The sequence below is a fragment of the Anopheles maculipalpis genome, chromosome 3RL, assembly GCF_943734695.1.
Source record: "Anopheles maculipalpis chromosome 3RL, idAnoMacuDA_375_x, whole genome shotgun sequence".
Taxonomy (NCBI): Eukaryota; Metazoa; Arthropoda; class Insecta; order Diptera; family Culicidae; genus Anopheles; species Anopheles maculipalpis.
In genome coordinates this window covers 66,298,805-66,323,845 of record NC_064872.1, presented here as the reverse complement: position 1 = coordinate 66,323,845, position 25,041 = coordinate 66,298,805, and the positions used below count along the sequence as shown (strand labels likewise).

Sequence of the window (25,041 nt, the reverse complement as noted above, 5' to 3'; positions counted from 1 at the left end):
GCATAACAACACTCACCGGAGAAACAAAAAAATAAAACTCAACGAATAAAGTAAGAAAAATTTTACCGTCCCACAAAATTCGAAATACAGTGTGTCCAAAACGGGACAAAGAAAAGAAGACACAGTGTGTACAAAAAAAAAAGTGTGGAAAGTGAACACGAAACCGTGGTGTGTGGAAAACGCAAGCCAAAACAGATAGGAAGAAAAATCGTGGCACCCACCACCATCACACCAAACTAGGCCACGGTGGAAGTGACGTTGCAGTTGAAACATCACCCCGTCGTTCAATTAGACCGCGGGGCGGGGTGTGCAGAGTGGCTGGCAGTGGCGCGCACGGAACCCAGTGGAACGAAAGTGATCAAGAAATCAATCTTTCCGATTGCACAATCGGCCCGTGACACGTCGAACACATCTTTTGGCTTCGGTTTTTCGGTGCAGAACGGAAGCGTGGATCTGCTGCCGGTGTGTGCTTTTTGGGGTGAAAAATCTGTTTCGAGGTGTTTGTGTGTGTGTCTGTGATTAAGTGCAGTACGAATAGTGACACAAGGGATCGTGAGTGCTTAAAAAGCAAGAGGATCACTTATTAGGGGTGCTTCTAAAGGTGCATTAATCCCAGACAACCGAACGTCAGGTGAACCATTTCCAGCATTGCACTTGTCAAGATGTACAGCGGCCGGATCGTTTACAGCTGGAACGGGATCGTACCATAGCCGGTGTGGCTGCTGACATGACTCATTGGAAGTGTGATCGGCAAGTGGGCTAACTCGCAACTGTGTTGGATGTCATTTGTGAAGCGTCAGTAGTGAAGTTGTTCTCGATCAATTGCAAACGGTTGTTGCGAACGTGCTGTTTTAGTCTGTGTGTGTTTGTGCGGTGATTTTATTTTTCCCCAACCTACTTGATTAAGTTTCCGTACGGTGTTATTCTGTGTTTTTCCTGGCGTTTGTGTGTGTTTTTCGCCCCCAAAATAAAATAAACACACCGTCAGTGGCCTTCATACATTGAAGGGCTGTTCAACTCTGGTGCGCGGAGGACGACGAGGAAGACATTTCTTGTGTTTTTTTTGGGGATTCTTCCCGGGGCTGTCGAGAGAAGGACATCAAAACCAAAGACACCATTGGATTGTGTGACACGTGACTACAGCAACAGTTTTCCTTTTTTTAAACCTCGAAGAAGATCATCAATCGTCGGGTGTTGGTGCCGGGCCGAAGGAATCTGCCTGATCTTCGATTTCCGCTAGAGTGCACCGTGAGGTGCACTATCATCGCTGCAGCATCTACTGACAGGCAGAGAGAGCGAGACTGATTGAGAGGATCTTCTAAGTTTGTGGTATTCGAAGGTAAGTTGAAAACGGCTGTCATGTTTGAGTTGGGAAATGCTTGAAATTAGCATCGAAAGCATACTTTTCGTTTAATTTATGATGTGCGATAAATCTTAGTACTCCAACGCGACCGAAGGAAAGAGATTTGTATGTTAGTAAAACACGACAAATAATGTTTGTAACTAGCTGCTTTCATTGATGTATGGCTGTTTCTATTTCTGGAGCGACAAACCAAAGACCCAGAGTGTCCACTGTTTCCCGACGTGTGGCATCGATCGTTTTCGCTTGGCAACACATCCACCTCTCGAGTGCATCACCAATCTCCGCTTGGGAAGTTGTTTGAAAATTTCAATGCTGTCCCGGTCGTCGTCGTCGACTTACCGAACCGCAATATACCGATAACAGCTTATCAGCTATCAATTAGGTACCGGAGGGAGTGCGCGGGAAGTTGTTTTTCAATTTGAAAATTGTGTCTCCCTTTGGCGGTGTTCCGGGCAAACTGTCCAGCGCCAGTAGGATGCGGCGATTGCCCCGTGCACCGATGGCCACCGTTCCACTAATGGGGTGGGCTGATTGCTAGGGTCACGGTGTACAGTAAAACCATCATCAAAAGCGGCTTCTATTTCAATGTCCGGTTGCATCTTCTACAAGAAAAAAAAAACTCCATCCATCAATCCACAATCAATCCATCGACGTGACGACGCCACATTTGCTGGGCCGCTGTCGTTTGCTCACCCCATTAACACGTCATACATTTAGTGTTTAGCGGGGGTTGGGTATGGGTGACGGGACTTTGTAACGCCCAATAGTTTGCAGACTACACCAGCGCACTCGTCTAATCGTTTGATCGGAGCTATGGTGCTAAGGAATGTAAAGATCTTCGGAAACTAGCAGTGAGCAAAGTCCTTTACTCGCGTCATCTTATCGACAGGAAAGTCCGCATCAAGTTCCTGGTAGAGTTCTGTCGGGAAGTGATGACTTAACTAATCGATTTCCATTACGTCTATTCGATTGACACAATAACAGAACGATGACGGGTCCGTTTCCCGTGAGTCACAGTTGCAACCTGGTGACCCAAGTCTAAGATGTTGCTGTCAACTCTGGCACAAAAAGGGGACTTTTAGTCATTATCAGATCACTTTTAAAGATGGGTGCAGAAAGTGACAGTACGCATTGTAAAAGAAGTTGATAATAGAGTTCCTTGATCACGTTAATCAAGTACAACAAAAAAAAGCTTTCAGCAAAGTAATACTTTCTTTGTTGCAGGTTCTTTTGCTGGAGAGTACTTAACAAAGGCTAATAGCGATTTATCGGTGCGGACAACATGCATCGTAAAGTCGCATGAATCAAGTGCTCTTGAGTAGTGGTTAAAAGTTCAGTGTTAAGCTGCTTACCTAGCACATTGAGTAGCGCTGTCTGCGAAGCTTAACACTTTAATGGAATTGCTATGGTAGCTTTGGAACGGAACAAAGCCTCTCAATGACGGTACCAGCGTAGAGTTGTCCCAAAATGTAAACAATAATAAGGAAGATTTCCTGGACTTCCCCACCGATATTTGCCACGAAGGTCGCCAAGTTCAGATTGTCGTTGATCTTCACAATTCATAAAGCGATCGAGACAACAAAATCCTCCTACCGTAACTACTGCGGCAGTTTTGTAAGGTTGGATGATTTTTTACTTCAACCTTGAGCGTTTATCTCACGATCACCTTAGTAGTAGCTGGTGTCGAAAGTACGGTAACATATGCACAATGAGCACAACATCTGATTCATCGTGGGTCAGTTAGGCAGCACTGAAACAGGGTGGGTCCATAAACATTCGTAGGTTATAACCCTTTTACCCAACGCCGATATGGAGTTTTACCAGGCGGTTGCATGTGAACATCGGTTGCAAACAAACGAATTATAGCACCCATAATTTCACATCGACCTTAGAGCGTCTTTAGGGAGAATTGTGGTGGTAAGTTAAGGTCAACCAACACCAGGTTTCACGGTGTACTCTTCTTTTGACCATGGGCTGGGCAATAATCGATACACTGTGACGTAATAAAGACATAAAGACCGATGATCATATGGTGTCTAGGCTGCCTGGAGAACAGGTCTTTAACTCCACAACAGCTAGGAAACTAAGTTGAAGCGAAAAAGTACAGCAAATCGTTAGAAATGGTTTTGGAAACATAGCTCTTACATATCGCAAACACTTAATCAGTATTTTATCTCGGTTTAACACATGTTTCATCCCCAAATGTGGTTAGTCGTTATCAGCTGACAGTTTTTCCACTAAAAAGAAACGCTTCAAAATACGAAAGCCACAGTTGATGTTGATAACACACAGACACACGCAACACAGCGCACAATATCATTAACGTTGTTTCAAACTTCGCACAAGATGCAGGAAGGGCCCTCTGAGGGTTTGAGGGTCAGACGAGTAATTAGCAATACGATATGGCAATGGTCAGTTTTCTCATCTCGTGTAACAGAAACGAGAAAAAAGGACATGATGTGGATGGGACGTTACAGCAAAAAAAAAAAAAAAAAACGCTCATGGGAATGACGTTCAGCCCTAGCGAACGTGAGTGATGATGGATGGACAAAATATTCGCAGCCCCATATAGGTGATGCACGGCCGACCTACGGCGATGATGACGATCAATGACCTTGATAAGCTCTATGCGTTACCGCGCACTGAGGTGTAACGCTGGCCGGGTTGGATGGATTCATTTTTGGTCATTGCATTGATCGATGCTGGGAAGCTTATCGGCATCGGGCTCGTGGTCAATGGCACCAGCCGAACCGATGTACGTACGTAAGCCTGATCGCCCTTCTGCGGGACGAGAATGGGAATGGTGCGGCGAAGCACAAACTTGTCATTCGCATTTCCTGGGAAAGCGTCTTGGACGCTGATGAAAGTTGTCGATTAATCAGCAAACAGGAATGTACATCGGACAGTTGAATTGTTTGTCGGTGTGTGGGGTAGAGATTTGTAGAAAGTACGCTACGTTGGCGAAGCTGTCGACTATTTCCTGCCCATTTATGAAGAAAGAGCGAAGAAAAATCACCCACTGGGGGATGGTGGCGGCTTACAGCTTACAGCGAGGAAAAATGGCTGACCTATTGCGCTTAAGCTGGCAGGAATTAGGAATAAAGCACCGATAGATGTCTTTAAAATGTCTTGGACATAGGTTTAATAGTAATAGTTTGTTCAATCCCTGCGCTTATCAAACGAGATTCTAATGCAAAACAGAGAGAGAGAGCAAGGAATAAAAAGCAAGAATGATTCTGTCTTATGTTCTGCTTGGTTCTTGATTGGTTTCCTCGTTCTCGGTCATCAAGCCGACACTTTGACATGTAAATTATCAGACACATACTTAGCATACACTCATGAGAGACTTCCGCTGCCATCGACGAAACCACAAACCACTGTGCACACATTAACCACAGGCAACGGTCAACTTGACTGTAGGAGTGCTGGTTTGTGATTGATAAACAGCAAGATTCGTGGTTACAGTAATCTGATACACAGTTGCAATATTGCATGAAACCGTATCTGATCTCTACTTTGTTGGTTGGATAGCTAAAATCTACGTCCAAAGTGGGTAGAAGATCTTTCATTGATGCAATTATACTGCCGAAGGATTGCATTACGGATAAGAAATGAAAGATATCCTGAGACATGCAAAGGCGCTATTAGAGATGAAGTGACAGAAATAGAGCGAAAATTTGATAATTTTGGTAAGAAAACGTCAGGCTACGTTAACTTAAAAATCACAGCGAGGTGCTAAGAAGTGTCATCTACGAGGATTTCTGTAGCTCTACCTTCAGAAAATAATTTGTAAATATTCTGTAAAGATCATGTAATTTCAAACAGATTTTCTTGAAGAAAGATCTAAGGCAACGGGTAACGAAGGCTCATTAGTGCCTCACTGTGTTAGTTTCCAAGTTATTCCTTTTTTCACCTGTGTGTGTTCAACTCAGAAATTCAACTTGGTAGCTTATTTGTCCCCGAACGACTACCCCCTGTTGATTGGCGATCAGACGGGAGCAGTTAAACGTGAGTAAATGGATTTTGTAATTTTCAATTACAAGACATTTTGTATCCACGTCTACCGGCAGATCAAAGAGCAACGTGCTGACTGCAACAAAAAAAAAAAAAAAGGAATACATTTCCTGCCAAGATCGATTCTGGCTGATTAATGTTGCGAGAACCACGTGCCAAAAAGGTTTTCAACTAGCAGTTTTTATGTCTGTATTTTTCTTCTTCTCTCCAATCCACCCAGGGTGCTGCAATCATAATTTGTAATGCACCTGGTGATTATTATTATGCATGCCTGGCACATGCATACAACCCTGCGACACGGTACGATCCCGCAACACCGCGACGAATGGTTCGGTGTAAGAGATCACTATCGTCAGTGGTGGTCAGAAGCAATGGGTCTCTACCGCGTGGCATGAATGAAACCGATGTTATGCCGCATGAGGAGAGATTTGCGGCAGCATAATCATTCCATTATGCTTTGTTTTCATTCGTGTACATTATGTGGTCAGCAATCGGGCCCACCGTTCGCTGCCAGGAACCATTTCTGCCGCAGATGCATCTGAGTGGAACCGTACGGTAGAACGGTTTGTTGGAGTTTTGCAGGCGTGTTTGTTTGTTTAAGCGTTTGAAGGTCAACAGAGTAGGAGAAGGTGTGCGTGCTATGATTACAAGCTGATTTGTGTTTAGGCTCAGGTGGTGCAGCATAAAACAAAACACTTCAACGCGCATAGTGTGACGAATGGATTGAGTGAAGGAATGAGAGAGACCAGTTTGTGGTTTCTGCTATGCCTTGTATGTAGGCAGCAATAAGAATCTTGATCAAAAACGGACAGAATGGGATATTGCCGAAGGAATGTTGATTGCTAAATAAATGAGAACGATACAAAAATTCTAGCATAACTACACCGGTGTATGGTGAAGAGCTTTTTTTGATTATTTGTGGTTATGTTGCCCAATGTGGTAAAACAAGTTCAAATGCTGAAAATGAAATCGGAATTTATTAACTGTCTTACTTCTGAAATATAATAAATAAATATTACCATGTTAAGCAGCCCGAATTGCGGTTTATATGCTGCCAATCATTTCAAACGGAAGAAGTTTGAACATCAAAGATTCAAACCTAGCAACAACCGCAAAAAGTTTTTTGTGGGTTTCCAAGCTGTCATTGAAATTTGAAACTGATCCGTTAGAAGTTTGGCCGTTGACGGACCTGTTGACGTGAGTGTGGCGCGATTGGATGTCTTCGGCCCCCATCGGGCTGTAGGATGCACGCCCAAAACCGACTTACACCTTTCACTCACCAAGTTTCGTGTGTAGGAAGTGGTGCTAAATGATCTATCCTAACTGGTAACCGCGTGTGCGAAGGTGCATATATCACGCCATCGTTGGAAATTGGAGAACGCGGCAGTTGAGCGGCGATACCTTCCCGATACCCTCTAACAATCGCGTGGCGTTGACGCTCTTCTTTGCACTTAAAGAACGATTGCAACGGTGTGCCAGTTAATTAGGGTCATTAGCAATTCCGTAGGGTAGCCGGAAATTGAATGCTCGGGCAAAATGCTCAAGTTCCAACCGGACACCGGGCTATACAGACACACTTAAACGTTCACTGGAACGTTGGTTGGTTTGTCGTCAGCAGTAGTGAATCGGTTGGAGATCACATGGGTGCTCAATGAGAGAAGCACGTGGCAGTGTGTGGTGGGCAAAAAAAAAGCTTTGCGAGATGTTTTGACGAGGTTCTAATTATGGGACAAGGTGAATCCCTTTCTGGTATGCCCATCCGAAGGGAGATTTTGAATCCGTTTTTGAATGCAGAATGTTTTGCATGTTTGATATGACTTGACAGTTCGTGATGTTCCAAACGATTGGACAAGATAATAATTACGCTGTACTCTGAGCAACGCTAGTACGGCAGTGACGAAGGAGAAGTGTCTTGCGGGTATCTTGCAGCCCCGAAATATCAGTCTTATAGGTTTAATGTACACGCACGTGAACGTAATGCCCTTCAGGTAAAGGTGATTGCGGGGGATTAAAAGATACCGCCGTACGGACTTTCAAGTTAATGTTTGGCATAACATTTCGGGTTTTAATTAGAATCTTTCAAATTTATCCAGTAATTGTGAAAGGTAAGCGATCGTAGGTGATATTAAAAGTTAGTTTTAATGATAGGGATGATTGTTCTAGAATAATCGGCAAAACTGCCAGACTATTCTTTCAGAATAAAATAAAATAAAATGAGATCGACGTAAGGGCACGCCACGTGCTTTAGTGTTAGAATTGGGTTTATCTCACATGGCGGTTATTGGTTCCTAATAAGCTACCTACCAGTGTTCACACACATGTTGCACCATAAGTTCAAGATATTGTCGAATTAAAATTAAATTAAAACACGCCTCTCACCATTATCGGTCCTACTAATCTGACCTTGCATTAGCGTACAGCATGTATTGCTCAAGAACGCCGCTTTTTTCCACAAGCTAAACTTACACGACCAGTAATTCGTTACTGCAGATAGGCAGTACAGTTTTATTTGTTAAAGGTTGCCACAAAATTATGCCTAACAATATTGCTCTATTAAACAGTTACCTTTCGGTCACGAGCGACAATCTTGTGAACAACATTCCCCGTATCACTGCGCTTGTCTTCAGATCGTTGCCGGATGACAAATTGCTCGTTACCGAGAGTGACTTTAAGACCTCCCGCGAGACACGTTAAAGGCATGATCAAGCAAAATCGAGCCTCCCGATCGACACACTTGCCAACTTGATCGTACGATCGTAAATGCGTTTAAGCATTACAATTAACAACAACAAACTCTTGGGATGGTGCAGTGCGTGCCCCACCGACACGTTGGGCCAGAACCGATGGTGTAAGCATTTAATTATGCAAATTGTTTAATTATAATCTGGCCCGAATGAACCAGGCGTTAAAAAAGATCGTGCTCGAAGGGGAGAAGGCCAGTGAAGGTGGAAGACGTATCTTCATCTGTGGCTAGTTTGGTGGACAAGAGGGGATTTCTTTTCTTGCATGAAATGAAGCATGCCGAATTGAACGGAAAAAACCGAATCGTACAAGCACTAGAAGCGCTAGGCAGGTGAAAATAATTATGGGTTAGCTCGGTGACCGGCAACATATTTATTGCACTTCGACTGCTCCGGAGTCTCTCTGGTACATGTGCGCGCATCTAGCCCGGGAACTGGCATAAATCTTCCGACAAATTCCGCCCGATTTCGGATGAAAGGCAGCGAAAAGGGAAAGCGTGCGAGTGTTGCTGTGTGTGTGTGTTTATTTAAATTGGTGTAACTTGATTTGATATGTAGCGGGTAGAGCACGTGGGTTAAGCAAGGAGAAGCGGGAGAGAAAGTGAATGCTGTTGGGAAATTGTTTACAAGTAAGTTTTACTGGACGCAAATGATTGAGGTTAAATCGATTTTAGGAACTATGGCTATCGCGTATCATATCCAATATATAGAGGACACTCCGCTGGATGCCTTGCTCTAACGAACGAGTCCCGAGGCATTCAAGGCTTGTGTTTTCTTTCCGTAGTAATGAGTGCAGCGTAGGTGCATAAAATAATGGAACCCATTTGAAACTACATATGAAGTATGAGGCACACACACACACAAAAAAGCACACACAGTGAAAGTGGTGTGATGTCTTGTATCCATCCCTCTCGATGGCACACACAGGCCCCTGATTGCGCGGTAAAAGGAAATTAATCTCGCGAAATTGTGGACCGGTTAAAAATGGGGTTCCCATCTATCCTCCCCCTCCCGGGTACGCAAAAGGAAATCTGCCGGAGGAAGCAGCTCGTAAAAAAAGCAGCCGCCCCTACCAGACTTACATGACTTACTAACATCGGTTTATGGTTCGCGCTCGAAACACTATTACGTGCCGCGTGTGTGATGATTTGTGTGCAGAAAATCCGGTCGTAAAGTATGTCTCCTCAGCTGCTCAGCACCCTGAAGGGTTATGAGCCTGACGGGTGCGTGCAAACGCGTCTTCCAATGCCGGTTCGGGGCCGTCTTGCAAGAACGCTCTTGCAAGAAAATGGATGATAAAGGCATCCTATTTTGGGGTGGTAACGAACCGGTAACATTTTAATTACAACACCATTCGCTTTCGTCAGGTGGTGCTTCAGGAGTGGCCAAATTTGCACGTCCACCTTGACGGTTTCTCGTACTTGATTTCGTGCAAAAGGGGGTTTTGTATTTGCGTGTTTCCGGATCGGCACATCCCGCCATTTTGTCGGGATGAACTTTTCCGTTCCGTTCCGTGTGAAGTCCTTCTCTGGAGGCATTTTGTTTTATCACCCTTTTGCCGGTGCACACTTTCTAAAGCAATAAATTTCTAAAACTTGGTAAATTGAGCCACCAATACCGCGGGATGCTGGTACTTCTGTTGAAAATGCTTTCTCCCGGGTGTTGAAGCTTTTCTTCCGGCTGGACATTTGCCAGCCTTGCGATAAACGATGAAACAGAAGATCGGTTTGCTAATTGAAACTGGTGATGATTTGCCCGACCGTTTGCCAATTTATTTGGCTCGCTTCTTTCACCCGCAGGGTCCAGAGAGCGTATGCAGGAAAGTTGGTTCACCGAATGAGGGCGGCTGTTGGCGTTGTTTTATGGGTTGCGGATTAGTGCAATAAAGTCACCGCAAATTGCATCGTTGGAGAACGCAAATCGGAATCGCATATGCGGTAGCGCAAACTTCTCTCGAGCAAGTGTGACCAGATGGGTAGAGTTGCTCTCCCATGACGGCCAGGGAAATGCGTGGTGTTGTAATTATTTACAACTGTCGGAGTTTCACGTTGCTTTGGGCGGACACGGATATGTGTTGGGATTACTAGAACGGTACAGTGAAATTATATCAGTAAATCACCCTTTAATTGGTTAAAATTCTATTTTATTTTCATCTTCTACTAGCTTGATTCAGACAGACGACAAGAAATCTTCATGCCAATGACATCACCGTACAAAATTATCACAGACGCTGATGACATTATTTTTATAGCGTCCGGTAAAGATAGCTATTTCTGATAAGAGGTGTCAAATTCGCAGAAGAAAAAAGTACATTGCATTGCTTAAAAGTAACTATATCGTTGATTCACGACATCCACCGCCCTATGCTCTGTTTGGAGAATAATTGTAGGTGCTCTATTTACGCAAGCTGTTTGCGACCACTTGACGACGCGTGAAGTAGCTAGGATCACGTTTCAGGGTGGCTGTTTGTTTGCCTTTCCGTAGAATCACGTGCAGCTGAAGTTGGTGTGAATTGGCCAGAGTCGATCTGAGCTAAGACTGATTGGCAAACTATTTTTCGTTGGTGCCTTGATTGAGACCAGAAGTAGGCGCATAGTTTTTTTTACTGACAATTGCTTTAAAAACAACAATTATAATGTCATCCTGATCACTTCCTGTATGTGTGTGTGTGTGATCGCCCTCTGATGTGGCGCATGTGTGGAACGTCTGACCTACAGGTTTGAAGGTATAATGTCCGTAGATAGTAATTAACGAGCTGATTCCACAGCAGAGAATTCGCTTAAGTCGACGAGAGCGGTCACGAACGGTGTGTGTTGGAATCTCGGAAGTTAATCAGTTGACCGATTCTGTCACCTGTTCGAGCGAGGAACGCATGCTACTCCGACAGATAGATACCATCAGGCGAGTTCTCACCCTCGTTCATCTTCCCCCCAGATGACGATCGAGATGTCTGAGATGAACCTCTCGTGTGCTAGAGGTTAGGAAAAAAAACTGTCTACACGTGGCCTAGAGATCAACTACTTGTGCTTGCGTGCCTATGCTGATTAATAGACCTTGGGGCACTAGTGAAGGTGAACAGCAAGGTAATTTTTGAACGACTCTAATTGCATCTAGCAAGAGAAGAAGCAGTTTTGATATCGAGATGAGAAATTTTGCTATAAATTATCTTTCAACCGAGATCCAATCCTTTGCATCTGTTTTCAGGGATTTGCATGAACCATCCCACAGATGGGTCGCGCCATTGATGCCATCAATGGAAACATGCTTAACATAGATCTCCATGTTCCTGTTATGGACATTATGGTCTCACTCCAACGGTTACCATGCACCTGCATGCATGCACTTTATTGACAGACCGTACGAGATATAGTTGGTTCGTTTAAGGGGTCATAGGGCTAACATGCAATGTTCAATGGCACAATGTCAACACTTCTGGGTCTTGGTGCTTCCGTACAGTCTTCTAGGGAGGGTTCATTCTCCTTCCCAGCGATCTAAGGTTAGGCTGCGAGGAATGCACTTTCGTGCCGGTTATGGATGTAGGAGGTTTCTTCCTTTTTGAACGTTTTATAATGTCACGGATGTACGAATGTTTCCGTCGCCCATCGCTTTGATCTTGATGGGCTATAAATGTAAGCGTTTTACGTCCCTGTTTCCCATACGGCGATGAAGTAATGAGCGTGTTAATTAAAATAGTTTTTTATGGGTTTTACTTTAACATCGGGATTAACTCATTTCCTTGTTCCTGATGTCGCCCATATTTAGGCTCAATTTATTGCTTAATTGTTCGATTTGTTTCGTAATGATCATTCCGTGATGTTTGTTATTCGAGAACAACATAAATCCTTCCCAAGAATAATCTGCCAAATAAGACAAAGACAGACGAGGTTAAACGAACTTCAAACTATGGATGTAATAATGTCTCTCAGCTTGATTATTAAAATGCTGCTTTCTAAATCGATTCAATGATACTTTTAAAGTGCACTCCATTAAAACCCATTTATCATCAACCTCATCATCATCATGATCAGCATCGTCCTCCTAGAGAGGTTTATCATTCGGATGCGGTGCAGTTCATTACGTCCAGTTATGGTACGAATGGTCCTTGTCGAGTGACAACAGCAACCGGATTCCTGCAATTATTATGTTTTGCGACATGTTGCCTGAACGCTTCGACTGTGGCGGCATATGGAAGGCCATTTTGATGGCGGAGTGATGTGAGACGATCACATTCATCTTCGTGAGCAGTCTGACAAGGTGGCTCGGAGTTTGAAGCTGAAGTATGTAGAATGGACGTGGGTTGCTTTCTCGTTGAACAGCCAAATCATACTCGATCGTCACTTGTACGTGAGCATCGTGTTATTTCTTTCCAACGCAAATTAAATCGATATAAAATGCAGTCCAACCTCAGCGGCGTCATTGGCAGTGCGCTGCAAGCCGTTCAATGTCACGGTCATGGCCGTGCGGTGATAATATTTACTTCTTGAAGCAATCGAATAACGCTTTCCATCCTAACCCAACCGGTCCACAACACGTTACCATTGGGGTAACGCGCGTGCTAAAATTGTGTCCCATTTATTATGGTGAGTATTTTGTTTTCTGAATCCCTCTTTCTCCCTCTCTCTCTCGTCTGCACTGCTCGTGGATGTCTGTGCCCTTTTGCACGTTTTGAACGGGCTTCACATCTCTCGTGCTTCTCGTTGCCTCCCTGTGTGCAAATGGTGGGGGTGGAGGTGGGTAGATGCGCTCGTGTCGTCTGAATGTGTCCAGCGTGGCTGGAGCCAATGGTCAATGGTCAATGGTTGTTGAACGTTGATTGTTGTTTTGATTAGGGCAAATAGTAGATGATCGTTATGTATGGTAATAATCGGTAATGCTTACGACTGGACCAGAGGAAAAGAGAGTAAGAGTGGTCGTTTGAGATAGCAGAGATGAAGGGACAAGATTCGTCGCCCCTTCTTCACAAACAGCGCGTGACGACTGGTGGTCATATTGGTGCTGGCTGGGGATGGTAAAATTCTTGATTTGTCGCACTACACGCCTAGGCTCGAGCACAATCAATGGTTCGTATTAGAGTAAATGAAGAGAGTCCGGTTGAATCTAGCTGGTTAGTAGGATCGAAGCGTATAGTTTTGAAATGGTTTTAATGGCATTTTATGCGCCACTAATCAATGCTAATGCTAGTAGACTAGCGTTGAGTTAGCAGGCAAATGGGTTGGAAAATGGAAAGAGTAAAGTATAAAATTCAGACGAATACGGTGGTCCAGTGCATCAAACATTGTAAGATGGCAAAGGAAAATAGGTTTCTTTGAATTGTTGCTTCCAACTGTAAGACAGTTTCTCATTCGGGTTTAAAATCTGTATCATCCTTGACCTATTCTTGGTGGTTAACTGGAATTTTATATCTGGCTGAATTTAGTTCAACCAATTCCACCATGTGGAGGGCACGATTGAATGGAGTTTAGAGATAAACGATTACGGGAGTTGTAAAATCGTTCTTTATCTACTAACTTACTTTGCTTCGGGTTGGCTATTTAAGATACATTTCATATTTTTTCATTGCAGTACATTTTTTGAAATAAAACAGGCTAAACATAGACAATGCTCATCTTTTGTGTTACAGGAGATCAAATAACGTATGCATTAGAAAAATAAAGCAGAAAAAAATGTCAGTGGTCAATGTATACTAATTGACCTAATAATGTCAAAATTTCAGAGCTTCCTCAGTTTTTTTTATAGCAATATGACCATAATCATTGCGGCCATGTAATAAATAATAAAATCAGTTTATTTACGATGTCTAGGGCGAAAACTTTTAAAGAACGTTGTGTTTTTCTTAGCACCTGCTCATTTCCTGGGCTAAATGAAGCCAGCCATTGTGTCAAACTTCGTGTCGATCAGATATGATCAGATCAGAATATCTATCATTGTCTAGTACTTCTGGAAAAAGGGTTAATAAGTCTATAGAGTGGAAGCCTGGATCATTTTAAACGGGTGCATCATTCAACAGAAACTGTGATCCACAATCAGTACAAAAGTATGCCAAGATCTTCTCTTCTTTCTGGTCTGGAGTCATCTTTTCTGCAGTATTGGAAGTCGTCATGGAAATCTATAGTACAAGGAATCTTCCATAGGTTGTTCACAAGACCCTCCCAAATATGCCAACCTTAACGTGCTCTAGTTCTGGACCCTCTCGTACGCCAACTTGAGAAACAATTTAAAGAAGAGACCATATATAAATACTTTCTTGGCCAAAATCACGGATGCATTGATAAAATAGGCGTCCTTTAAGCTAAAAACTCCAACATCCATGACTCATGTCCCGGCCAACTACCCTGAGACGACGTGGCAGGTAGTGATGGTATTTTTGTTAAATTACAAATTGCGTAAAGAAACAATTTCGATTTGACTTGTTACAGTATCTTTTTCCGTTTCATTGTACCATGCATTTTGAAAACAGTCTCCTCCAATCCTAAAGCTCATCCTACAAATTTAGATTTCCGTTTTGACATGACTCATTTAGACATTCTTCCTTGCTCTGTTACTGCTGCTGACCTCATACGGTGTTGCACTATACAAATAAACCACCCACTCAACACCGGTGAAACCCGGCTCGCCACTGCATTTAAGGTATTTTCCATCGTGTCAACCGAACTCTGTCCGTCAATACCAATCCGTCATGTGATGTCCGACCTTGAATTTTACAATTTCTTTAAGAACTAGACTTGCAGGAGAAGGGGTGGGATGGAAGGACCTCGGTCGCGTCACGTTTGTACTAGGCGCCCACTAACCCACCCACCCCAAAATGACACGACACAAGCAGTTGTTGCAGTCACGGTCTCATTCCCCCCTTCTGCATCCACAACACAAAAAAGGGTGTCAAAAAACGAGTCCACACAGACGACACCATCGAAAGCGGAGGCGCACGCGAGAGAAATTTTCCTTTCGATGGTCGTTTTTCTTTCACTTTCAACCAGTTAGTGCAGCACTTGTGTACCATCGTATTTGTGTGGGTAAGGAGAGGGAGGGGGGGGTGAAAAGTAGTACTCCGCCATTGCTGCTGCCGTCCAACTGTCGACAAATGCCAGCGACAGTGACCTTTGTTTTTTCGCGTGATTTTGTTTGTCGCTTGCGGTTTGTGGCTGCGTTTGAAGAAATCCGTTCATCTGCAGCTATTCTTAGTGAGGAATCCATACCGATGCTGTCCGTTGTGTGGTGGGTGAGTTGTGAGCGAGAAAGAGATAAGGGGGTGCGGGTGGGTTGCACTTGCCGAGCAAATTGCATCGCGGTTTTAGCCACACGGAGGAGATGGCCTCGTTAGGGTGTTGGATTTTTTTGTTTCGACAATGGATACCGTTTAGTTGTAGGTGAAATGAAAAACGAAAAAAATGGCGTCGCTTGCCTTATCTAACACGGCTGGCGCCGCACGGCCATCGGGTTGCGGAAAATGTGGACCTCGTACGCGGGACAACGTTCGCTCACACCAGCATTGCAATACATGGACGCAATCCATTTGGGACAGAACACTGTAGACAAGCGCGATACCAACGGGCGCACGATTGTCAGTTGGTGATGGTGGATAGCGTAGCGATAAAAATACATTGCCGTTCAATGAATTGCGCAAACTGGTTGATTTTTTTTCGGGGGAGGGACGGTAGAAGATGCGAGAGATCTTTGATTGAAACATTAGCGAGGTTTGATGAGGAGGATGACGTATCGTGCTAAACTAAAGTTGAACCTCGTGTGGCATTGGAAAATGAAAGTGACGGTGCATCTGCATACGGGGTATTAAATGTTGTCCAAGTTCCATTTTTTGATCGTGGAACAAGTATGAGAGCATGTTTACAGATACTGAGTCTTCTTAATAGAGTACAGTCGTAGAATTTTTCGTAGAAGTGAATGTTTACTTTTTGGGGAACTTCTCAAGCAACTGTGGTGAGTTACGATTGAATGTAAATATACTTTCCATGCTACAAAGTTGGCTTGTCGAATGGTCTAATTTGAATGCCTACAGTAAGTTATGAATAGCATGCTTAAAGTGTTCTGCTTGAACATTCCCACTAGACCCTGCGACCTTGGCGGAATGAGTATACTATCGAAGTGTAGAATTATATATGCTTCCGTTCGCGTTTGATTTATTGGCACTTTGAGAAAGAACACTCGAACACCTTTCGAACATCGTGAATTTATGCAACATTCGAACCAGGCCAGAGTGAGTAACATGCTTCCTATTTCGAACACAGCTATTGGTAACACTTTCGTGCTAGAGTTTGGACACAGGCGATCTACCCAACCGACGGCCGACTGCTTCGCAGTGACCCTGGACATCATGTAACGGCGATAAGCGTCTTATCAGTTCCTCTTTCACATAATCGATAACACTTTGCCAGTGTGGCTGCACAGTTTTAGGGGAGAGGTTCGTACAACGAGGACCGCTTACATTTTGCGCCAGTCGATCTTTCCTCCGATGCGCACCGGAAGGAACGTCCCGTGAGCTTTATCTTTTTTTTTTTGTCCTCCGTCTATCCCAAAAAAGGTTTAAACGAAATGTTATAGGTTCTATTTTTTTGCCGTTTTCTATTTGCAGACATTCGGAATACGTGCGTGCGAGGAAACGAAATGATGGCCATAAGCTGTCCGAAAGCGTTGGTGCTATTGGCAACCCTGCTAGCTGCGGTTTGTTTGGACCCGAGCGTAGCGGAAACGACAGCAACGAAATGTCCGCAGGAGTGCAGATGTGAAACAAACTCGACCATACGATGTACGAGTGTGGCTGGTTTGAGGAACCTTGACAAAACGCAACCCATTGTTCGGCTGGATCTGTCCGGCTTGGAGCTAACGAAGGTTCCGGGAGTGTTGGAAAATGTGCGAAACATCACCGAGCTGGATCTATCGAGGAACAGGCTGGCGGAAGTGAACCATTTGGGCAAGCGCATCCGTAAGCTCGATCTCAGCCACAATCGTATCACGTCGGCAAAGTTGGCCCGCATACCACCGTTTGTGGAGTCGCTTAACCTAACGTACAACGATCTTACCTACCTGCCAGTGCATCTGATGAAGCTGAAGCGGTTACGGTCGATTGAGTTGGCGAACAATCCAATCAACTGTACCTGCGAGACGCTGCATGTCCGAAATTGGTTAACTTCGCGGCACGTGTGGTCGGACGAGCACGTCAAGTGTATGGCACCGGCAGAGTTTAAGGGTCAGCCATGGTTGCAGGTCCGTCAGCTGGATGTGTGCAATCCGTCGGTAGCGGAGGAACGCAAAGAAGGCTACCGGTGGGATGATTACGAGGACGATAACGAACTGATGCTGGGTGATGCTGCTCACCAGGAAGCGAAAGAAGAGGACGAGGATGACTTTAAGCGCGAGTACTTCCCGGTGGGTGAGAAAGTGAAGCGTAACGAGCCACCGATTGTTGTGAACGAGGACGAGGAAGCTTCTGGCGATGGACCCGCCATTGGAGCGGACTCTTCGATCGGCGAGGACGAGCGAAGGAAAGTGTTCGATGGTGCAGCTGATGAAGGTAGCGGAGAGACGGATGTTAGTGCACGTGTAATCGCTGATGTGGTAGATGATGGTGAGGTGGAGGAAGACCAAACGGATGATGGTAGCGGTAGTGGTGGTGGTTTATTATTGATGAATATCGGATCGCTCGATCTTGATCCAGTGAGTAGCACGACCGTCTCAACGATCGAGCCCGATCACAGCGTTGAGGAGGAACCGGAGGAAACTCCGATGGAGTTCCCCAGCCTTCACGAGGATCTCGGTATCTTCCGTGATGAGGACGACGAGCAAACATCACATGGAACCGTGCCCGATGAGACTACGTCGGAAGCAACGAATGCTCGGGTGATTGGAGCAGCGGGTGTACTGAAGACCGCAAGTGAAACGGGTAGCAGTGGTGGATCTTCGGAAACTCCTTTGGTGGAGAACGAAGGAGCTGTTGCAACACAGCCCGAGGAAGACAACCAGAAAACGTACTTACTGCTTGCCATTCTGGGCATTATTTTAGTGTCGTTGATCATTATGGTTGTGTGCAAGCGGAAACCAGATTCGCGCAACCGTCGTGGCAAGTACGATGTCGAGACGGCCAACGGTCCAGGGCGCGAGATGAAGGAGATGAACAAAAATCTGCTGGAGAAGGGACCGGGCGACCGGAATGGACATGGCGCAGGTAGCCCAGGAACTGCCGAACAAACACCACTCATGTCACCGGACAAAACAGACTACGAGCGGGTTTTTGGAGATCCTCAGAAAACCGCATTCAGTCCAGTGAAACCGGTGCGGACGTCACTCGAGAAGCCGATGGAATCGTTCAAACCGATTGCGGCCGAACGGCGAACAAATGACCCGGTACAGGCTGCACCAGCTGCGGACAACAACAACACGACGGGTCTACCGAATGGCAATGGTGCGTTACACAACGGCGATGCATCACCGGCCGGTGTCCACAAGCCCCCCAACCACGTGCCATCATCGAACGGGGACGTCACCGACCCGGACGGTCATCTAGCGGTGCCGATGGAGTCGCCGCGTTCGAAACGCTACAGCCCAATTTACGTGCCTACCTCGCCCAAGTCGGATCGTTACAGTCCGGTGTACTCGCCCGAAACGGGCCGCGTGAAAATAAAGCTTACCGAGACGCCCAAGCCGAAAACGCCCATCCTGGTGACGAGGAGTCGTTCGCGGGCGGGCGATATCATTACCACGATGGATGACCAAAAGTTCTAGGGAACGGTTGCGCAGCGGTGGTGGCTCGGGCAGAGAAGCAGTAACAGGCCGCGGCCGTACAAACCACCGCGTGATATATGTGCCGTAGCTCGTGACCATGTGTGACGTTCGGTTTCGGATATCGTGTTATCGGGGTGTGTTTCGATGAAAATCGCTGCTAATCTACTAATCCTTGCCTCGGCTAAGGCGAATGCTCCCAGCTTATTACACAAAAGAAAACAACAGTCGAGATCAAGCAGATCCCAGGAGCAGGGTTCGGATCGAATGGATCTTCGCGTTTGCTTCCTCATGGCGGGGGGTGTGTTACCTTTATTGATTTTCTGTGGATGATCTTCGTTCGTGAGTTCTCGTGCGAGCTCTAGCCTAATGCACAAACATATCCTTTGCCTTGGTGCCTACAATGCTTCCCACAACTGCACATCAGCCATCTGGAGGTTTGGGCAATGCCTTCCCAAGATGGAAGGAATTACAGAAATCGAAAAATCGAACGAACACCATATTGTGTAGCTGTTTTTCTAGCCAAATTCAACCATATTGCTCTTTCGTGTCTGTGCCGCTTGTGAACCATATGAAGGAGGTGACGACAGGAACTACATGCGGGGTTGCACACTATCAAGCGACATGATCAATAAAAGTGTATATAGTGTTTCGGAACCGAAGGTAACAGTGAGATCGTGTTTGGAGGGCGTAGAGTAGGCGTAGTAGCAGTAGTAGGGATAACAACACCGAACCAACAACAGAAACACACTTGTATTCTAATTTGCCAAAATGCCAATTGCGTACGAAGGGAGTGTGGGAGCGATGTGCCTGGACGCAACAAAATTTATCCTAATAGTATGAGAGAGAGGGAGCTTTAGAGAGAAAAAAAACTAACCATCGAGAAAAGTAGAAGACGAAACCATTAGTATGTAGGCTGCAAAACATGAAGAGGTGAAATGAAAACGTATCGGCGCTTATCATATAAAGTAAGGCTTTCAGCAGGATCGTTTAGGATAGGTTTCCGAATATAGAGAGATGAAATGCAACCGTGCATCATATGGGGTGGGTGTTTTGGGACGAGGTTTATAAGAGGCATACAATCTTATAAGAAGAGTTTACTAGTTCATGTCACACCAGTCGTTCATCGTAGCGGTAAATGAGACAGATTGCAAATAATCGAAGGAAGTGAGGAATTGTACATTAAATGTGGGAATCACCAGGATCAACACATCAACAAAAAAACACACACACACATACACTGATGGGAAGGATGCGAATAGTTAGAATAATTATATGGCGAGTTTAAGCAATTCTTCGGATGGTCTTTTGAGGAATGACTAAGGGTACGCACGCACGGTCTTTTTAATCGAGTCTAGGTTTGTTGCTGTTAATTGTTGTAAAGTCGGCACATGGAGTGGTGTGTATGTTAGGCGAAGTTCGTCCTGTTCGTAAGCACACGGTGTCCAAATGTCTAAAAGCGAACTGAGACACATACACATATCCTTCGTGCCCCCATTGCGTTTCACGCTGATTGTGACGAGAGACGAAGCGTACACGCACGCATACGTCTGGTGCGCCCGTTTTTATTTCGGATAGCAAGAAGAAGTTCCGAAATCGAGTCAACCGTTTTGTTTTCTGCGTCTTTCGTGCGATTGTGTAGGAAGAAATGTATTTAAATTTTATAGATAATTTATAACGTGAGAAGCTAGAGACCGATGAAAAAATAAACAGCGAAAACATGTTGTAGAGTACGAATGGATGGTTGTGTTAATCGAGTTTTGGTTTTAGAAGAGGTTGGGTGATGAAAGAAATTGGAAAAGTGTTGTTATCTTTTCTAGGCAAGGAGATACGTTGTACAAAATTATGATCATTGTGAAACATGATAAAATATCGAGTGAAATGAATAATTGCGGTCATAGCTGCTTTACTGATAACGGATCGTTGTTTGTTTTTGAAAAAGTACAAAGCGCCATCTATTTTGAAGCATGGAACCTTTGAATAGCGCCACCTAGCGCTATTTTTAGCAAACTAATGACGCTCGATTTTGAAAGTTTTCATGTTTCGTGAATGGCTTTCAAAGGCTCTTTCCGTAGCACAGTGGGTTTGTTTAAAGGAAATTTATGCTTTAATTTATTCTGTGTACACTAACCTGTGAATTTAATTAGAAGTACAATAACATTCTGCAATTTCAACTTTATAAGAGATGATAATGATAATTAAGAGTTGCACATAGTAAGCCATTGGGAGAATCACTTTCAGATTTGGGAGAAGTTTCCCCTTTGCCTTCCCAACGGATGTAGGTCCAGCACTCCAGTAGTGCTTTTCCGCTCCGTCGGAAGAATTAGAGGCAATTGTTGTTGGTTGAACTTAAGCACGCGGTTAAATAATTCTCCTTTTGAAAACATTTTCAGCAGCTATGCGGATCCACTGATACGAACTAGTCCTGGAGCTAGACTAGCCTATCTGTCTGATTCAAGAAGATCTGACAACGTAGCAAAGAATTGCGCGAGAGATCGACCCACTAACGGCGGACGCTTTTATCCGGTTTTTTCCTGAGAGCATAATAAGTTGGCAGAACATTGATGCTGCATCAATCCAACAATAAAACAAGCAACAGACGATATTTTTCAGGACAATCACAGGAACTCAGGAAGAAAAAATCTTCATTCTATGGGCCTGAATTCTCAAAACATTTACAGTCCTAACACTTATACATCACTGAAAAAAAAAACGCCTCTGGAGATGTTTAGTTAGTCGAAGGATATGTAGAAAACTTCCAACAGAAAATCCTGAATTAAATATAGATTTCGAATAGGACCGTTATCATTCATTATCATTCATTCATACAAAGGAACTTTATTAAACATTCACTTAAATATTATCGTTATCAACTACAAAAACTACCTTTTTCATTCAAATTGTGTACTGATTCTCGTATACTGTTTACTCTTCTCATTAGGCTCCGTTCTATTTTTTCAGCACCAAAGGTGCAATAATTTCTATACTGCTGGTTTCACTAGAATCACTCGCATTTAACGGTCCATCTCGATCGTCCATCGCCAACACGACCGCTTTAGTGCTACCGGAGGTAGATGGTTGTGGTTCACTCTCAAGAGAACCAGCATTAATTTGTATCGGAATGACGGCATAATCATCCAGCTCATCGATGATACGATTTTGATCCGTTGGTTGGAAATAGTTTTCGACTAGTGTGATTTCGGACGAACGACCATATCCCGCCTGCGGTACGGGAGGCGGTGGGCCGTCCGGTAGGGGTGGAAGTTTTCGCGATGGGTCCCGAAAGCTGGACATTAGCGGGCCACGTCGTTTCGCGTACGGACTCGAGTGTCGATCGGCAAAATCGGTGATCTCTTCAATGCTTCCGTTCGGGTTAAGATGTTGGAGAGGTTTTACTTTGCGCTTGGCGTACGGACTGTGGCTAATGCCGGTGAAGGTTTCGATTGGTTCGCTTGGCATGGTTATGGTGGAACTGAGCCGTGGAGGAGGCGGTGGTGCAGAACGTTCACTGGCGGATGACGGTTGATGGTGCAGGCTTAGAATATCGATCGAATGGTAGTGCAGTTCTTCGTCCTCCTCGCGATCACGCTGTTCCTGTGTGACGGCTGGTGTAGAGATGTGGACCAGAGCTTCCGTTTGTGACACGACACGGTTTGATGTGGGCCGTTCGTAGATGGATCGCACGGGTGGCCGATCAGGCGCTGGCTCGAGTGAGGATGTATCTTCCAGTCTCCGTGAAAGGACATCTTCACTGCGAGTTCTAGTTCGCTGACGTGTTTGGATGCGCTCTTCCTCATCGATATCGTCGTCATCCTTAGCCTCGGAACCGGATGCACGACGATTACGGCGCCGTTTGCGACGCTTGCCACGCAACATCAGTTCATCGAGTGAGGCGAACGAAGCTGCATCTAGCTTGGGAAGCAGTAAGGCATCCTCGTAACAAGGAGGTCTTGATTCTCGTGCGTCCGGAGCATTTTGAGGTGCGTCCTGCTGAAGTCGCACACGATTGTCGCGAGCACTGAAAGTGGGAGGAAAAAGTTTAAACAATTCAAAACCTCGGCACTCATCCCAATCTCGAAACTTACATCTCACGCAATTCTTGCAGATTTTGTTCCCGCTCCCGTTCCGCGGCTATTTTCTTGCGAGAGGAGATGAATTTCTTGATCGATGAAATCAGACAAAAGAAGCCGAAAAAGGACAGCACACCCACCATCAACCAGGTCCAGATACGTTCCGCGTTGCCGATTGTTTCGTACGGATACCAAACGGACCGACAGGCACCTTCCCACGATGCACCGAAAAAGTCCTCCGGTGTGTTGCACTGCAGGTTCTTTCGATCTCCAATCTGTGTTCGAAAGATGGAAAAGTTTTAGAAAATCCACCAGCTGGTGGCACAGAAAAACCGCTCGAGCATGCTTACCCTTCCCGGTGGATCAGTAAGAAATTGAAAAAACTGAAAGAACTCATCACTGCGACAGTCGCAACGCCATGGATTGTCACCGAGCCAGATTTCGCTTAGGTACGGATTCTTGTCGAAAAAGTCCACCCGAAACGGGGTGGTAAATCGATTGCCGGAAAGATTGATTCTCACCAGCTCCGGCAGACCGACCAACGTTGTGTTCCGCATCGATGACAGCCGGCACATGCTGAGATCGAGCGTTTGCAGCGTTCCCGAAGACAGTGTGTCCGGTATGTCGGATATAAGATTGTTGGAAAGATCCAGCTCAATAAGCTCACCCATCGACGCGAGTGCGTCCCAGTCGATCGTAAGAATTTCGCACCAGCTCATGTTGAGGTACACGAGCGAATCGGCCGACACGCGGCTAAAGCGGCTAATGTAGTTCCGGCTAAGGTTGATGTGCGTCAGAAGATCGTTCGTTTTGAACAGTTTTCCATCGATGCGCGATATCATGTTGAAGGAAAGATCAAGCGTTTTGAGGTGCTTTAGCACACGGAACGCTTCCGGATGGATGCTGCTGATGGCGTTGGATGAAAGATCCAAATGTTCCAACAGTGCCGTATCGGAAAACAAGTCACGATCGAGCTGTCGGACCATATTACCACGTACGATCGCCGTCATGAGGTTCGGGAAGCCATGCAGATCGAGTGAGTCCATGTTGCAGTGCGAGAGGTTAATTTTGCGTAACGTCACCGACTGGACGGACGTTTCCTCGTGGGGCAGCACGAGCGATAGCCGATGGTTCCGTGCCAGATTAACCTCTTTAAGCGCGGTCAGTCCGGTAAAGATTGTAGGTTGCAGTGCCGAAAGTTTGCAGCTGTTAAGCTCGAGCCGTTTCAGTGTGGTGGATTGCATGTCCGAGACGGACATGATAGGGTTGCCGGATAGTTTCAGATGCTCCAGGCTGCGCAACCCTTGTATAACTTCGTTGCCGGAAACTTTTGAAATTTTGCACTCGCTCAGATCGAGATAACGCAACGAAAGGCTCGTCAGGACCAGGTTATCATCGTTGCTGGAGAAGCTTGTGAAGTGATTCTTCGCCAGGCGTAACTCTTTCAGATTTCCCGCTGGGAGCAGCAAGCGATTCGGATGAATGTCGGCCCAGTTGGAAATGTTATTTTCGGAGAGGATCAATATGGACAGCGAACTCATGCCGGTGAGCGCATCCTCCGGGAGGCGTGTGATTGCATTCGCCGACAGGTCCAGATAGTGTAGCCTTGGAAATTGACCCAGCTCGGGTGGGATCGTTGTGAACAGGTTGTCGGAAAGGTCAAGAATTTCGATCTGCAAAATGGTGGCGATTGAATAAAATCGTACACACTCACAAGTAAGGACTTGAGCCCACTTACATTAATGTCCGCAAAAACGGGAAGCTCGGTAAGGCCACGCCCGGAACAATCGACACACGCCATGCTTTCCTCACAGTCGCAGCTACACGGTTCCGGACATACTTCCTGTCCCGCTGCGTGGAGTGCTAGCGACCCTAGCATCAGCAGCAACACTATCACAGATACCTTTTGTCGCTCCATGCTGTGCGGGAATGGAGAAATGTAGGTATGTGGATTACTTCCAAAACGTCCATATATCGGGGGTTTGCCGTTTTGCAATCACACCAGCAGCACAGTGATAAAAAACGAGTCCATATGAATCATAGCACCGTGGCGGTGGGCAAAGAACAGAACAGACACAGACACACCAGATCACCTAACCCTATTCCTATGTCGCGTATGCTTGCG

At 45.4% G+C, this 25,041-nt stretch overlaps 3 protein-coding genes across 3 annotated transcripts in view; 1 reads left to right on the top strand and 2 right to left on the bottom strand.

The window, feature by feature from the left end:
- LOC126561484 (uncharacterized) overlaps window positions 1–25,041 on the bottom strand; it is a 100,373-nt gene that overhangs the window by 60,235 nt on the left and 15,097 nt on the right. The gene's annotated exons all lie outside the window — the stretch shown is intronic.
- On the top strand, window positions 16,735–19,028 carry LOC126561749 (protein windpipe). The gene has a single exon (XM_050218059.1). The coding sequence runs from the start codon at window positions 16,735–16,737 to the stop codon at window positions 18,847–18,849; it is 2,115 nt and encodes a 704-aa protein (XP_050074016.1). The 3' UTR covers window positions 18,850–19,028.
- Window positions 21,793–24,834, bottom strand: LOC126561558 (uncharacterized). The gene is made up of 4 exons (XM_050217780.1): window positions 24,655–24,834; window positions 23,267–24,589; window positions 22,932–23,191; window positions 21,793–22,864 (listed from the first exon to the last, which is right to left on the bottom strand). The coding sequence occupies exons 1-4, from the start codon at window positions 24,832–24,834 to the stop codon at window positions 21,796–21,798; spliced, it is 2,832 nt and encodes a 943-aa protein (XP_050073737.1). The 3' UTR covers window positions 21,793–21,795.